Source organism: Eptatretus burgeri, chromosome 7 (assembly GCF_056783735.1).
Source record: "Eptatretus burgeri isolate ZD-2024b chromosome 7, Ebu_testis_v1, whole genome shotgun sequence".
NCBI classification, from domain to species: Eukaryota; Metazoa; Chordata; class Myxini; order Myxiniformes; family Myxinidae; genus Eptatretus; species Eptatretus burgeri.
In genome coordinates, this window is record NC_140967.1 from 103671415 (window position 1) to 103688971 (window position 17557).

General features: G+C 44.1%; 2 protein-coding genes across 4 annotated transcripts in view; one reads left to right on the plus strand and one right to left on the minus strand.

The window, feature by feature from the left end:
* The window catches only part of LOC147023976 (uncharacterized), a 41745-nt gene extending 39389 nt beyond the window's left edge, over window positions 1-2356 (plus strand). The window contains exon 6 of the mRNA XM_085890078.1: window positions 638-2356. Within this exon, the coding sequence (XP_085746204.1) occupies window positions 638-1171 (534 nt within the window). The 3' untranslated portion in view covers window positions 1172-2356. The remainder of the gene's footprint in view (window positions 1-637) is intronic.
* Window positions 2086-16175, minus strand: LOC147023977 (deubiquitinase OTUD6B-like). Of its 3 annotated transcripts, none has more exons than XM_085890083.1 (8): window positions 16018-16175; window positions 10707-10858; window positions 8173-8277; window positions 7158-7467; window positions 6862-6923; window positions 6248-6357; window positions 5992-6129; window positions 2086-2869 (listed from the first exon to the last, which is right to left on the minus strand). In XM_085890083.1, exons 1-7 carry the CDS (start codon window positions 16097-16099, stop codon window positions 6021-6023), a joined length of 930 nt encoding a protein of 309 aa, XP_085746209.1. In that variant the 5' UTR covers window positions 16100-16175; the 3' UTR covers window positions 2086-2869; window positions 5992-6020. The 3 variants fall into 3 exon arrangements, with proteins under 3 accessions (XP_085746209.1, XP_085746208.1, XP_085746210.1); XM_085890082.1 differs by lacking the exon at window positions 2086-2869 and adding an exon at window positions 5614-5902; XM_085890084.1 differs by lacking the exons at window positions 2086-2869; window positions 8173-8277 and adding an exon at window positions 5614-5902.
* Window positions 16176-17557: the final 1382 nt, after the last annotated feature.

The following is a 17557-nucleotide window of genomic DNA, read 5'->3' on the forward strand; positions in this document are numbered from 1 at the left end:
GATCACTGTTAATAACAAGTTTATATAAAAGCATAGGCAAGAACATGGAGGTATGGAGAATAGGATGGTACAGGGTGCTGGAATGTAGACAGGTAGGGACAGGTTTTGTTGTAGGCCTTGAGTGCATTTTCTGGGAATACGTGACTGTGAGCATCGGTTCATCAGGCTGTTTAGTCTTGTATACGTTTCACAAAAGAAATGTTTCTCCTCCTCCATACAGAGGGTTTTCCTCCTGTCTTATTCACCCCCACACCTTTCCTCGTTTTACCTGTTGCAACATCATTTTGAAACAACATCGAGGTCCCACGAATACAGGCCTAAAGCTAAGCAGTCTGGCCTTTTATGGAGTTCAATTTCACAACCACATGAACATGTTATTTGTATACTGCTAGTTAAAAAAAACCCCAAAGTTAACCCAGGTCGACAGGACAAAGACTTCCTTCGATTTGCTTTGAAGGGTGTTTGGCACACCGACCATGCTTGCCAAGTATGTGTTGGTGAGAGTGAGCAGTCGTAGAAACATGTTGTTCTGCATTTATTTTAATCCCAACATGTTAAACGGGCATATGTGCAGGTGAGACCGGTGATTATGGTGAAGCGAACAGGCATGATTTAAACCTAACCATCTCTGCCGCAGGAACAGCAAGAATACAAGGGAGAGCAAAGGCAGCAAAACAAAGGGGGGAAGATCTGGGAAGGAGCCATGCACTTGAACATGCTGGAGTTCTACACAGAACAGTGCTGTGGGCAGCACGCCTTGTTGCAGAGCGCCGCAGCCGCTGTCAATAGGGCCTGTGAGCCATCCGCAGGACCACCTGACACCCAGCAACTCCTGCAGCTCGCACGCACGCTGCTTCTCGCTGGGCATGGCGTCTTGTTCGTGGGGGACGCGGCGTGTCGTTTTGCGGTGACGCCAAACCTGCACGACACCTTGTTGGGTGCCACACGGGCGCTGTTTGGAGCCCTGCGCAATGTGGCCGCGAGGGCACGTGAAGCTCCAGCGAGGCTCAGGGTCCGTGATCCCGACGCTCTGAGCCGACTGACTAGCAGCATCTCGGAACTGGCCCAGCGCACTCGGGTTCTGCTGCACGTGCTCGACGAGGCGGGGAACACCACTTTGCTCGAGCCGACTGGCGACAGAGTCATCATGAACAGCGGTTACGATTCCTGAGGTTATGCCGAAGATATCACTTTTGACTCGTTGATCCAAATGGATTCTGCTCCGTTTCATTCTGTGCACTTTCTTGATTGCAGTCAAAGCTCGGGAAATTTGAAGCATGGAGTACATATGGGTTGTACACTTAGACGGTTGTGTCAATGGGTCCGAGTTCTGATGGTTGTTCCGTGGGCTCTCATGGCGAGTAATACGAATGTGCAGAGGTTAATTGGTAAAAGTACAAGCCAAGTCGTGCAGGCGAAACGTGCTTCAGAATGTGTGGCGAATAAGAACAGCTGTTTGGAACCTTAAACCCTCATGGTGTATGCCATGTTACGCTCCACACTCACAGAGGGAACGTTTGGTGAGAATCATTTGCCTGGAAGCGTGATGTCATGCTGGATGCCTCACAGCTGCAGCATCCCCTCTTGCCCTCGACCCGTGACCCTCTCAAGAAAGCACGTCTACCTCGTCCACAAATGGACCACGTGTTTCAATTCCATTACATGCATCACGGGACATGAAAGCATATCCATAACCTTAGCCAAAACGTTAAATCGGCCATAACAGCTGCTACCTTGTAACAGAGTCGTGTCAAGTTATCTCAGGAAGCAGAGTGCTCAGCCTGTAAGCCGCAGGCCTGTTCACTGTACTTGCTGAACTGCAAGGAGGAATCGCTTCCTTCTCGACAAACCACAATGGTGATGATGCGACCAAGAAGTTATGCCAGCCATTTATTTCTGGCGCAAGGTGGCAGATCAATGTTCTGTTGTGGCAAATTTGCTAGAACATATTTCAGGTGGGTCACCTGTTTTGATGTATCTTCAGTTTTGGCCACATTGTGTCACAGGTGTTATATGTGCAGTTAGGCGAATTATCCAGATGTCAAGTTGCGCAAACGGTGCATCAAATGCCTCGACCAATCATCGTCCTCTATAATCAATTCCTTTTAATACCGTATTCTCAAACTCACATCCCCGTTGACCCCTAAAAACCTTTAATATTAACATCTTGAACTAAGCACCAGCTGGTTTCCTCTTTTTCTCCTTTCAAAGCCACAAAACTTTAGCAAAATTCTACTAACCCACCTTTCCACCTGCTAAAACATCTGATAAAAACGTTCACCACCATTTAAACTTCCCTCTGTAGTTTCTTTGAAACATTTGTTATGCTTCATAAAAAAAATGAATGTCTGTTTTATCTGTTGGTCAGCTTCTTTTTTCCTGTGGGGATTCGACACAGTTCAAGGTAATCACACCTTGCACTGCTGCAGGGCCAGGTGTGATTACCTTAACAAACTCATCCACATCAACCACGACCGTGACTTGTCCGATAAATGGAACTCAAAATGAGTCGAGTCGAGGGGTCACTCGTCTCAAACCCCTCTACTCATTCATTTGGCAAAGGAGGTACTCGAAATGGAACTCCAAAAGCGAGTTAAAGTACAAATGCAGAATGTACCTTAAGGAACATCTCGGCTCGAGCCGAGCCGACCCGAACGCACGTCCCGACCAGACTTGAGCAGAACATCTGAACTCGTTAAGGAAACAGCCTCTAGAGTGGGAGTTCATTCGTTGGTTTAAGATCTGTAACACCATTGGAAGCTTTGTGGCGATGCTTGGTGCAGAACAAACGTCCCTGGAATTAAAGGACTCATTTGTGTAATCAAGGTAAGAAGAGCGGTCCATATCGAATTTGAACTTCTGGTTCTCTCTGCAGGAGAGACAGGGAAGGTAGATTAAAGGTTGCTAGGGATATCGACCGTACATCACTCAATGACATCTATCACACTCAACTTTTAACTGGTCAATGCTTTTTTTTTCCACTGATTCAGCTGTTTATAATTGGTTAATCCACTCTTCGCCACTTATGCACAATATTTTAATCACATACAAGCCTGGTGTTGGCTTAACGGTTAAGGTGGCTGCCTTAAGATCTTAGGGTCTTGAGTTTGAATCCCTGTCGTGCGGTTACTTAACACCAGGTGGGTTGACTCAGCCCGTCACGCTTCCGAGGTTGGCAAAATGAGAACCAGCTTCCTGGAAACATGGGCTGTGCTTACATAAATGAAGCAAGCAGCAGCCAACGGCTGCGTACGAAATAATAACACTTCACCTATTTATTTTTTATTCAAACTTTTTTTTCTATTTTCCAGGTAAATCTGTTTACCTGCAAAATGGCTGCGACTTAATGCTAGTCTTGATGGTTGAGCAGTGAATAGACTCGCTTTGAATTTGATTCCGTGATCAGTGCATGCTTTTCAACTGTCTAATCTGTACTCACTCGTGCATGGCCAAAGATTATGTCGTAGTTTGGGCTGGCCTGTTTGATTTCTCAACCAGATTCGGTGGAATTGTGGTTCGAGTGAGTGGCTGCTTTAGGAGGTCACGGCTCACAGGTCAGTTCTGACCTGGCAGAATGATGATGAAAACTTTAAAGATGGTACGTGCTGCTTCCTCGGGTGATGCTCAGCATTTTAAAGTACGGACAAACCCCACGAGTTGGCATCCTTTAAGAGAGAGAGGGGGTTGGGGGCAGCTTCTACATTGCTCAGTTGAGTGCGAGCCGTCCCGCTTTGCGACTTGCTTGCAAAAGACACCAGAAAATAGAATTTGACATGAATGTGTCAATGGATATGCTTCCGTCCCCATTAAACGTAAAGCTACTGTTACATTTGATCTCTATTAAAGGTCACGTGTGTGTGAGTGTGACAGATGGAGATGATGATCGAAAAAAATTATTCTCAAAGTGCACATGACCTTTGATCTGGTGAACCCAAAATTGAATCGACTCATCTTTGGATTGCAGTTCATACTTGTACCAATAGTTTGGTCAAAATCCCTGCAGGGATTCAAAATTATGATGGCAACGAAAATCTGCTACACGCACGGACGGACGGGCAACCCAAAACCACACTGCTTCGGGCTGCAGAGCCATTACAAGGAGACGTCCCAAGATGGTGACACGAGACCCGTTTTCTGGAAAGTTGCATCACAAACACATAGACCATTGGATGGGTGTCTGAAGTCAAATCCCGTGTTGTTTGATGTGTTTGTGTCTAACAGCTCCGCCATCAGCCTTGAAACATGTTTAAAAAGAATAATAATTGCTGGGACCCAGGTTCAAATCCCAAGTTCCATGAACTCAAATAATTCATGCAAAAATACCATCTCCTCCTCCGCCTCCTCTTCTTGTTTCGGATGCAGCCCACGGCTGCTGGTTGCGTCATTTTCTGGAAGCGCAGCTGTGGCGCTGATGCAGTGCTCCTGTTATCAGTAAGCTGGTACTCATTTTTGCCAGCCTGAAGGATGAGAGGCTGAATCAACTCACTTCGTGTTATCTCAATGGCCCAGCAGGGGCTCAAACTCAAGACCCTAAGATCTTAAACCAGCCACCTTAACCGTTTAGCCAACACCAAATTTACCATCTCTTCTTAACCTGATCCTACAAGTGGTACTTTATATATTAGCTTTGCTCCTCCATGAGCGTTTCACCCTTATCAGGATGAGTTATGAAAAATAACCTTTCCCCACAGTGAGCAAGCCTGTGGTTTTGAGTGGCACAAGTTAACTTTTTTTGTGTGTGTGTGTGTTGAGTCTAGGCTCATGGAAGAGCTAGAAAACTGGCTCATGACACAATAGAACAAAAGGAACAGTAGGGGAGGACACCAACAGTAAAGTCGAAGGATAAAATAGAGGGAGACTTGGACGAACAATGGGTGTGGGGAGGGATGGATGCTTGGTGTGGATGATGGATACAGAAGTTTAGTAAAAACTGGAAACTTGGAAGGTGGGTGGGCATTAAGGACATGGTGATCAGAGATGATTATGAAGAGAAGAATGAGAGTGAAGAGAATGTGGAAGTTTGGTCCATAGGTGGGGGGACAACAACAAATAAGTGGAGGTGAGCAGTCATCCTGGATTTCGGTAGTTTCACCAGAAGGGGGTTACTGTTGAACTACGTGTGGCCTGCAGGAACCTGAGGATGGGAGTGGGCAACAAAGTATGGAAAGAGCAGTTTGGGTGTAAGACCAGACAGGAGGCGGTGGAAGACAGAGAGACCACCGACCTGTCTGCAATGGGAATGTTTGACTTCTCAACTTGACCAGATTTGGTGCAATTGTGGTTTGAGTGTCTGCTCGAAATCACGGATCCACCAAATTTGGTTATGTCTGACTTCATTACTCGCTACAAACCACGAAATGAGATTCTCGTACGAGACGTCGGTGGACACCACATACCTCTCATGGCAGAAACTATCCACAAAATAGCACCAGGACCCAAAATGGATGATTGGCCATCTCGTACGTGCATGATTGCATCCATGCTGAAACACAAACCCCCATTCACGCCTGTTCACACACTTCTTGCTCGTCTTGTTTCCTATTTGCAACCAAATGCAGAACACGGTCGTCGATCTCCAACGCAATGACCTCTGTGTTGAAGAGGTGCAAGTACTTGGGTGTGTGGAAGTTGGTTTATTGAAATGTTGCTCAAAGTAAAGTTACAGAATAGAACAAAAAAAAAAAAAAACACCCACAGATCAAACCACAGCCAAGTTGGTTATGCAAATGCACACAGCAACCTTGACCAAGTTATCCCTTCAGTTGCCCTTTTGGGGGTTTTCGCAAAGTTCTACGTTTTCCGCTTTTCTTTCTTTACAACACGCGAAGCACTCAGTGAGGCCATCCTCATCATGTGACCTCCCAAGGTCCAGGACCCCACATCGCCGGTCCCACTGAACCTCCTGCCAAACGAATATAGCGGAGAGGTGTACGATGAGTACATAACTTCATGACGATTTAACCGTTGTCAACCACAAGAAGGTTGACTTACCATCTCCCTCTGCTGGACACATCACATGATCAGCTGTGGCCATCACAGTGATCCAACTCCACGTCATCCTCCTGTCCTTCACTCATTGCCTGCACAGAGTCATAGTGCCGCCCGAGGCCCAATTCGTGATGCAGAAAACTGGGAAGTCGGGTGAGCAAAAGAATAAAGAGGTTTCGACGTAAGATGGAATCACCGATAAAACCTGTCTACAAAAAAACAAAAGAAAAGGGAGGGGGGGTGGGAAGAAGATATTTACACAAGAACGAGTCCTTCCTGTTCTCCATAATCCTCGCCAATTGTAATGGATGCTCCTGTGGCTTGCAGGATCTCAATGGGTCGCTTCAGCACGTGGCTCAGCGCACACAACTGTTCAGCACACACGAACAAGATGTGCCAGGAGAAACGTGTAATTGAATAATAATATAAAAAAAACAAATTAAACAAAGACGAATCAACACTATATAATTGTGAGCGGCAGGCGCTGTGGCACGAACGTTATTCGGTAATGTTAAATTAAATGCAAACAGTTGCTCAAGAAGATAGGTTTCCAGCATAGAGGTGCGAAGAGTATTTTTAAAACGATGAACTCGAACAAAGCACGATCATCAAGTCAGGAGCAATTAAAAGGTCAAACCCCTCCCCAACCCTCACTGTGCCCCACCGCCAAGTAGGCAGGACACCCCAACCGCAGTTCCCATCTTAATTCAGCAATTTCTATTCAAAAATAATCAACTCTGCCAAATCGGAGGAAGTCGCACGTCCGTTATTGTGCGTCTTCTTCCTCCATGGTGATTCAGTCCTGCCTTTTCTCGCTTCCACTGTCCTTCGTCTCCTCTCGTCTGTACGTTTCTCTCCATCATTACAACTCACCTCCAGCTGACCACCCCACACTGCAGTACTGGACAGTTCTTCACAATACCTCTCAAACCTTTCTGTGAATAAATAAAACACACCATTGACAATTAACTCACAGTCTGTCCAACACGTCCTCGGGCGTCTCGAGGATCACCCAATCATGAGCATTCATCACCAGATTGGCCAGTCAATTAGAAGTGACTAATTAACTACAAACAGGTCACAACAAAATGCCCATAACCTGGAGTTTCTAGCCAAGTCATATTTGTACAACTAATCCACTATCACCAATAAAAACTGTGCAAGATGACCATTTGAGTAGGTATCGCCAGATGTAGGATCCACAAGGAAAGGACGAAACTCTTCCGCATGCTCCCTCATGTATGAGGCGGATGAGGCACGCAGTTTTGCTACGTCATAGCCGCTCGTCACACCCAGTTGGTGGGCTAGTGCAGCGAACAAGCAGTGTCCGTCTGGCAGCATCCGGTACAGACGGAGCCGACGGGCGGCAAGGGCTTCTGTGACCGCCCGTGCTTCCTGGCACCGTGCGCCATGTTCGTTCTCCAAATCCGCTTCCGCTATCCGTGCTGCCCGCTCTCGCTCCTGGCACTCTTTCTTCTCCTAAAGGAAGAGGCATGGGGGGGGTGACAGGAGGGATCAACAGAAGATATTTTTCATCATTCAACGCAACACAAAGGTGCTAATTTCTACTGAACACCCTTTTCCAGCAAAGATTTTAAATCCCGCACCGCTGATCCGTCGGATGCGACGCGCTTCGAGAGCACAACATTAGGGTTTGACAAGGACGCTACAAGTTAGTAAAAAGATTGTAAATGACACGTCCTTTGCAAATTTATGGGAATGTGTCCAAACTCGTCAGGTCTATTTTCCAAAGGCCAATATCTCCAGAAACACAATGTGACGTGCGAGAAAAGTGGGACAGAAAAAGGCATTCGTCTAAGGACGGACCTCTTTAAACTTTGCAGATCTGTTGCGCCGGTTCAACCAAGTGGACATTTGTCAAGGAACGACGAGGGAGGGCGAGCCGACTGGTGTCACGTGTTACGGGAAGCTTCGGTGATTAAGAGCTTGTTTGGATCATCAGCAGGTGGATTATCCAAGATGATGTCGGGATATGAAACGCAGCGACCTTTGGCCCAAACTACACCAAAGCCCAAACGTACATGTAATCTTCATAATGACAAATGAAGATGATAACCCGTGATAGGCCGGCGTTTAAGCATTCACCGCACTGTTTGTGGACAAAATGTCGTGCACATGCTCCGCAGTGAATGCTGGGGAGTGTCTGACAAACACCAAACTCACACGTCTGCGCTGCGCTTTGGACACCTTCACTGTGGACTTGACTGCAGATGCGTCCGACGTCACAGCAAGATGTTGTAATCCGTCGACGACGGTCGAGACTTGCGACTGAACAAAAAAACCCAAAAGTGATTCATGAAAAGAAGAAGAAAAAAAAAAAGGTAGTAAAGAAGAAGAGGAAGAAGAAGAGGAATCTTATCTGTTGATTTCCCAGATGTTTTATTGATTTTCATTCAAAGATTTGACTTCATCAAATACAAACAGCCCTTTTTATGCGTACAACAGCTTGAGACATCGCACGAAGGATCATCACAACTGTGGTACGAGTGATACCGACACAAGTCATACTTAGAGAGTTCACACCTGTGGATCCAACTTCCATATCCTCTTCAATCTTATTCTTCCCCTCCAGGTCTTCAAGACAGCCGTTCATCAGCATCTCAGATTATCCCCGATCCAAAACCATGATCTTTTCTACCCCACTAACCCTCCTCAAGCTCACCTCCTGATCTAAAACCATGATGTCTTCCAGACCCGTGAAACCATCGCCTCCCCAAATCTTGCTTCTGTATCCATCTTGTCTACCCCTTGCATTCTTCCCTACCCCTCATAGTTACCTGCAATCTGCATCCCCTGTTTGTCCAAATCAGTCTTCAGCCCTACTGTTGGCATTTCCCCCTTCCCTGTCTTCTGTTCCTTTTGTTCCGTTTCGTCCTGATATTTTTGTGTTCTCGCTCTGCCACGAGCTTGGACTCTGAATAAAAAAAATAGGACCACATGTTATGAAGCTCACCTGGGTCAGGAGCAACAGTCACTCAACCCCCTCCCCCACCCCCGCAGACCCCCCGGACTCTGATTTTTAGCTCACCTACACTTCCATCCGGTGAGCTTATGCGATCGATCAGTGACTGGAGGCAAGATAGTGAGTGAGTGAACACTTCAGTCATTATCGCTTGAATCAAACACGATTTTGATGAAACTTCACCACAAGCTTCATATCTGATGCCTAACGAAGGTGTACTGACCGCATCAAAATCTGCGCTCATTAAGGGGGTATATGGGGAGGGAGGAGTGAGTGTTTGACCCCTCCCACCCAAATATTTCTCTCGTCTCCGAAATTACACACACCAACCGAAAGTTGGTTCCACAGGTGTAAACCCTCCAAGTATGACTTGTGTAGGTAGCTGCAATTCTCGGCGTCTATGTGGTGTGCAAGTATGAGAAATAAGATTACACAATTTTGATGAAACATGACCACAACATTAATTTCCAGTCATGGACCAAAGTTTGTTCATGGCATTAAAAATAATAATAAGAATAATAATAATAAATTTAAAAAAAATCAGGGTCCAAGGAGTCTGCAAGGGGGTTCGAGTGACACTTGCTTCCGATCCAGGTGAGCATCAGGACATGCGGTCCTATTTTTTCTTTTTGCATGCCATGAACAAACACCTATTTGGGGGGATCCAACCCCACCCCCACATCAACGCCTTTAATGAGCGCACATTTTGATCCGATTGATAAACTTTGGTACATCACGGGTGATGAAGGTTGTGGTGTAGTTTCATCAAAATAGTGTGTGTAGTTTTGGAGAAGAGAGAAAATACCTATTTTGGGGGGTCAACTTCCCCCCCCCCTCCCTGTAGACCCCATTAATAAGCACAGATTTTGATGCAGTCAATACACCTTCATGAGGCAACGTGTTTATGTCAGGCGGTAATGACTGAAGTGTTTACGGACTGACAGACTGACTCACACATTTAAAAAAATTTTTTTTTATAAATCCTCTTTATTCATTTTAATTCTTGCTTTATCTTCTCTTTCATTCGTTATCTACCTCTCTAAGGAGAAGTGAATTATTGCAATGTTTTCTGTAAGGCTCACTTGGCTGCACCTGGATGGGTTTGAGGGTGGCGGAGTCGCTGCTGAGACCCGAATCCTATCCAGGATCCACGTGATGACTCCATCTGTGCTCTTTACGTCTTTAGGTTCCTTCTTGATCTTCCGTTTCACTCAATCACTCTGCTCGATCGCATAAGCTCACCAGACTAAAGTCCGGGTGAGCTAAAAATTTTTTTAAAAAAGCATCATAAAAGTTTGAATGGTGGAAAGTTGTCACATTTGTTCCGATATGCTCGGACGTTTTAGGACGAGACAAAAATAATTCCAGTAGAGAGAACACACTCCAATCTCAAGTCTAGCTGCTCGGAGTGTGTGGCCTTGCTGAAGCCAAAAGTACGGTTAATCATGGTGGAAAAGCAGATTTTCATGGATGGAAAGCAACACCCCACAAATTTCTGAAGCTTCTGACCATACCGACCTTGTTTACATCCCAAAACATATGTAAGCAAGGTATGGATGGTCACAGGAAAGTATGTAAATGGGGGGGGGGGGGGGAACTCCAAGCCACTAATATCTGGCTTTCGCACAATTTCATGTTTATTAGAAATACTTGGCAGCATCGTTGTATGGATTAACAATCTTTGGAGGAACACAAACATCCTACTCATGAAAGAGTGGTACGGCAACAGGAATACCTGGCAGTCACCGACTCGTACGCTCAGAGCCCGGCGCTCCTCCTCATGGGATGCCTCGAGCTGGCTCTCCAACGCCGCCACCTCCTCAATAAGCTGCTTGCGCCGTTTCTTGTCGTTCTTTGGTACTACATTCTTCATGGCCTGCACTCTCGCTGGATATTTACAAAGAGGAGGTAAACACAAGCCGAATACAACGTCCTCGTAAAATACACCTGAAATTGGATCGGTGAAATGTACACTTGTATTTACCATTATAAAACCAATCCAAGTCAGTTTTTGTCAGTTAATTTACCACCAAATAATCATTCCAATCAGGAAGTCAGTGGACTTCCTATGTTGGGATGGCATGGACACTCCATAGGTTTAATACAATACAAATCCTCAAGAAAAATTAATAATAATAATTTTAAAAAATAAAATCCACCAAAATACAAACTCGTCAACCTTTCAAGGATTTACCGGGTCATCTGCGGAGAATTTCACATCCAACAATATTCATGAAACTCTTGGAGAGCATCGCTGAACTCCAAAACTGACCGACCCAAAACAATCCGCTTGTAATGCTTACCATCTTCACACAGCCCAACGCAAAACTTGTTTAAACATGAATCCACTGTATTTATAGTGGGAAGGTCCATGACAGATTTTCATAACTCGACAGGATTCCATAAAACAAGCATTTTGGAGGAAGCATCGCTGCATCCCGACGCTGAGGGCAATGCAAGGCCAAGAGGAGTGGGCGGGACCACGCTTGTCAATCAGCTTGGTGGGGATGGGCTCATTGCGACAAAATTTCCCGAGGGCCAATCACTCCTAAACGGGTGTGGTTAACGGTGGAATGTTACGTACAGTCCGACAACCGTTTTTGTAAGACGTACAATAATTATAATCGCATAAAATACAATAATTATCGCAGGCGTGATGGCACGTGCACAGAATGCTGGAACCTTCTTGATCTCAAGGATCTTGAGGGGGTTTTGAGGGGTCTCAAAGGTCATGTTCCATCTAAAGTAGTGCTACTCAAAGTGGTGGTACGCGGACCGGTGCCGGTCCGCAACGAGTTTCCAAGATCGAAAGCTGGAAGCATGGAAGAGTCGAGTGTCAAGAGATTGTTATGACATGTTTCACCAATTAGTGGCAGTCATCGCTGATGCAGGAGAAGACGTTAATGTTACATCTCTACGAAATGTCATCAGAGAACACTTGACGAATTTGGCAGAACGTTTTCAGCATTAGTTTCCAGAAGAAGAAGATCCAGGGAAAGGGAATGAATGGATCCAAAATCCGTTTGTGCCATTGAGAGATGACTTGGGTGTCACTATTTGGGATAAATTGTTGGAGCTGTCTGCTGACGAAGGATTGAAGAGGAGTTTCGAAACCACAACAGCACTTGCTTCTTTTTGGATGAAAGTGAAAGCGGAATATCCTGAGCTTACTGAAATTGCTCTGAAAACTCTTCTCCCATTTCCTTCAACCTACCTCTGCGAGACTGGCTTCTCGACCATGAGCATCATCAAGACAAAGTACAGGAATAGTGTGGATATTCATTCTCCATTGCGCGTGGCACTGTCCTCAATTGAACCACGATTGGATAAGCTGACAAAGAAGAAGCAGGCTCACCTTTCACATTCGTAAAAGTTACGGATTTAACAGATTCTTCATCATTGAGAGATGCGGCCAAAAACGATATAGTACTGTATAGCATGATATTTCAAAAATGTATTGCGCCCGACATGTTCTCGTGGATCAGGCATTGCGTGATGGTGGTATGCGCTCTACCGAGTGCCCTTCGAGTTAAACATGGATAAGCTAGGGAAAAGATACTTTCAGATTGCAGTACAAGGAACGAAGGAAGGCACACGGGTAAGGTAGGGTAGGGATAGTTTCAGATTACAATACAAGGAAGGTAACCTCAGTTGAGTGAGGAAAACCTCTCTTATCAGGGAACAATCATCATCACCCAAGTAGATAACAGCAGGTGTTACTCAGAGCAGTATCCTTGATCCAGTTGATCCACAAACAGACCTTACATCCAACACAAGTTCAGGTGTCGTGCTGGTTGTTGACAATCTCATTGTTCAGCAATATTCACGACACCTCGAATCATGAAGACTGCCACTCTGCAGCAACGGCTCAACATCAAAGCTTGTGCTGACAAGTGGAAGTCATGCTTGTGAAGTGACAAGTAATGACCATCTCTTAAAGAGAGATGCTCCAAAACTTCGAATGGCATCACCATGCGGGTCATTCATTGTAAAGATTCTGAGAGGAGAGGGAGGGGGAGGGGGTCACCAAATGACCAAAGCTGGATTAGGAGGCACAACACCACCATGACCACAGAAGCGGGTTAAAGCACGAGTGACTGACGAACTGACCCCACTAGTGGGGCAGATAACAGCAATTTTTGAGAGGAATCGTGCAAATGATGATACAAGCATCAACTTTGGCACATTTGTTCTCCAGGGGATTCTAATCAAATCTGCCTGATTGGCCATTTGAAAATCCAAAATTTGAAAAATTTAAAAAACAAAAAAAAACTTCAAAAAAGTCAAGATCACGAATCAATGTTGGATGCTGGCTGAGATTGGTGAATGTTTCAGAAACATCATCAAAGACGTTCCAAGTCTGCCATGCAGTTTTCTTCCCCTTACCGCGGAAGGCAGACACGACGTCACTTCCAGTGAACGCATGGAAGTATGGGATCCCTCCAGCTTTCTGAGGCCAAATTTTATGCTTGTATCATAATTTGCACGATTTTTCTACTATCTACTACACTACACAAGACCTTTCCACCATCACAAGAGTGATCGAACACTCAGCGCTCAATGGAGGTATCAAACAACACCCAGGAAGTTAGACCACCCAAAATTGAGCTACACGTTTCATCGGCTCGTCACAACCTCAAAATAGAACGCTACTCGGTAGCGCCGCATTACCTCCGTCAGGCTGAGTAGTTTACATCTTGTATCCTCCCCCTCCCCTCCCCCCCCCCGATAGGCCGGATCTGGATCCGGAGCTCAACCAAGATCGAATCGGCTTGTTCTCGTCACTTAACCAACTCGTCCACAACTTTTTGAGATATCGTTCACGGCCCTAAATCTCTCAACGGTGAAGAATCCACTCGGATCGGATCTTCACCGAAATCGAACCACTTCGTCCTTGTCACACACCAAACATGTCCACCACGTTTCGTCCAAATCCATCCATAACGTTTTGAGATGACAGACAGACAGATCGGGGGTGAAAACACAAACTCCGTCCCAGCGCTTTCAGTGGTGATGAATCCCGAGAACCAGGATCCAGGTCGCGGGTGGGACTCTCAGCGACGGCACACTGTGAGGTAAAGGACATGCGAGGTAAAGGGCATGCGAGGTAAAGGGCCTGTGAGGTAAAGGACATGCGAGGTAAAGGACATGCGAGGTAAAGGACATGCGAGGTAAAGGACATGCGAGGTAAAGGGCCTGTGAGGTAAAGGACATGCGAGGTAAAGGACATGCGAGGTAAAGGACATGCGAGGTAAAGGACATGCGAGGTAAAGGGCATGTGAGGTAAAGGGCATGTGAGGTAAAGGGCATGTGAGGTAAAGGGCATGTGAGGTAAAGGACATGTGAGATAAAGGACATGTGAGATAAAGGACATGTGAGATAAAGGACATGTGAGGTAAAGGGCATGTGAGGTAAAGGACATGTGAGATAAAGGACATGTGAGATAAAGGGCATGTGAGATAAAGGGCATGTGAGGTAAAGGGCATGTGAGGTAAAGGGCATGTGAGGTAAAGGGCATGTGAGGTAAAGGGCATGTGAGGTAAAGGGCATGTGAGATAAAGGACATGCGAGGTAAAGGACATGCGAGGTAAAGGACATGCGAGGTAAAGGACATGCGAGGTAAAGGACATGCGAGGTAAAGGACATGCGAGGTAAAGGACATGCGAGGTGAAGGACATGCGAGGTGAAGGGCATGCGAGGTGAAGGGCATGCGAGGTAAAGGGCATGTGAGGTAAAGGGCATGTGAGGTAAAGGGCATGTGAGGTAAAGGACATGTGAGGTAAAGGACATGTGAGGTAAAGGGCATGTGAGGTAAAGGACATGTGAGATAAAGGACATGTGAGATAAAGGACATGTGAGATAAAGGACATGTGAGGTAAAGGACATGTGAGGTAAAGGGCATGTGAGGTAAAGGACATGTGAGGTAAAGGACATGTGAGATAAAGGGCATGTGAGATAAAGGACATGTGAGATAAAGGGCATGTGAGATAAAGGACATGTGAGATAAAGGGCATGTGAGGTAAAGGACATGTGAGGTAAAGGACCTGTGAGATAAAGGACATGTGAGATAAAGGGCATGTGAGGTAAAGGACATGTGAGATAAAGGACATGTGAGATAAAGGACATGTGAGATAAAGGACATGTGAGATAAAGGGCATGTGAGGTAAAGGACATGTGAGATAAAGGACATGTGAGATAAAGGACCTGTGAGGTAAAGGACATGAGGTAAAGGGCATGTGAGGTAAAGGACATGTGAGGTAAAGGACCTGTGAGGTAAAGGGCATGTGAGGGAAAGGGCATGTGAGGTAAAGGACCTGTGAGGTAAAGGGCATGCGAGGTAAAGGGCATGTGAGGTAAAGGACATGTGAGATAAAGGACCTGTGAGGTAAAGGACATGAGGTAAAGGACATGTGAGGTAAAGGGCATGTGAGGTAAAGGACATGTGAGATAAAGGACATGTGAGATAAAGGACATGTGAGATAAAGGACATGTGAGGTAAAGGACATGTGAGGTAAAGGGCATGTGAGATAAAGGACATGTGAGGTAAAGGACATGTGAGATAAAGGGCATGTGAGATAAAGGACATGTGAGATAAAGGGCATGTGAGATAAAGGACATGTGAGATAAAGGGCATGTGAGATAAAGGACATGTGAGGTAAAGGACATGTGAGGTAAAGGACCTGTGAGATAAAGGACATGTGAGATAAAGGGCATGTGAGGTAAAGGACATGTGAGATAAAGGACATGTGAGATAAAGGACATGTGAGATAAAGGGCATGTGAGGTAAAGGACATGTGAGATAAAGGACATGTGAGATAAAGGACCTGTGAGGTAAAGGACATGAGGTAAAGGGCATGTGAGGTAAAGGACATGTGAGGTAAAGGACCTGTGAGGTAAAGGGCATGTGAGGGAAAGGGCATGTGAGGTAAAGGACCTGTGAGGTAAAGGGCATGCGAGGTAAAGGGCATGTGAGGTAAAGGACATGTGAGGTAAAGGGCATGTGAGGTAAAGGGTAAAACCTGATGGAGAAAAACAAGAAAACAAACCTTGTAATTCCTTTTTCTCTTTCCTTTGCTTTTTCGTTAACACCATCAACGCACTCGTCGTTTCAACTTCCTCGTCAGCCATCGTGCCGGCAACACGTGCTGGAAGAAGAAGAAGATTCACACAGACAGCACAGAAAGTCCACTCAAATTCGTTGTTGGGGTTCGTGGACCTGTATGGATTGCAGAAGAAGTACTCTAACATATTTTATAACACCGCACTTCAAAGAGGACATTGAAAAAAGAGCGGAGAAATTAATGAGGTGTGCTTATACACCGCTCAAAGCACCTTCTCTCCACTCAGTGACGACGTAAAAAAATCAATCGTCATCATCATCAGCGTCATCAGTACGGAAGGATAAGTTGTGTCCACCATGGTCTATGTTTTCCGGTCTGTACGGGTTTCGGCCATTATTACTAAACTTATTTATTAGAGGAGGGGGGGGGGGAATTGCAAACTCGTGAAGGCAGAAACGCCCCTCCCCCCTCCAACTACAGTACGACTATATGTTCAGACCGTGTTTGAACGCGTCCACTGAGTAATGAAACTCGCGAACAAAGGGATATTTCAAAACATCGTCCTCGTCATCTTCATCTTTTTTTTCCTCCTTTTACTCTTCTTCTTCGTGTTGGTGTTTGTTCCCTTTTCGTGTATTTTTATATATTTTTCGATTGCTTTAAGGAGGATTAGTACAACAGTGTTGTGGAAGTACAGCTCATACAAGTATATATATTTATTTTTATTTATTTTCATATATATATTTATTTTTATATATATTTATATATATTTATTGTTATATATATTTATTTTTATATATATATATATATATATATATATTTATTGTTATATATATTTATTTTTATATATTTAATATTTATATATATTTATTTTCATATATATATTTATTTTTATATATATTTATTTATATATATATATATATATATATATATATATATATATATATATATATATTGTTATATATATATTGTTATATATATTTATTTTATATATTTAATATTTATATATATATTTATTTTTATATACATAATTTTTATATATATTTTTATATGTATATATATATATTTATTGTTATATATATTTATTTTTATATATTTAATATTTATATATATTTATTTTCATATATATATTTATTTTTATATATATTTATTTTTATATATATATATATTTATTGTTATATATATTTATTTTTATATATTTAATATTTATATATATTTATTTTTATATACATAATTTTTATATATATTTTTATATGTATATATATATATATTTATTTTTATATATATTTATTTGAGTTCTATGTCCTAAAAATTTCCAGGTGTTGTGTACAGTATACAATACAACATTAATAAATACTTCCGTTCATTCCGCCGGATTAATGAAGCTACCATTACCGATTCCTCTTCCTCTTCTTCAAACCGGTAAAGGGGGCTTTTAAAACACGAGTGTGTTCCACCACCAAGTGGCTTGCTATCGCTTGACAAGCCAGCAGTTCTTTTTCAACAGTTTCGTTGGAGTGCTTGC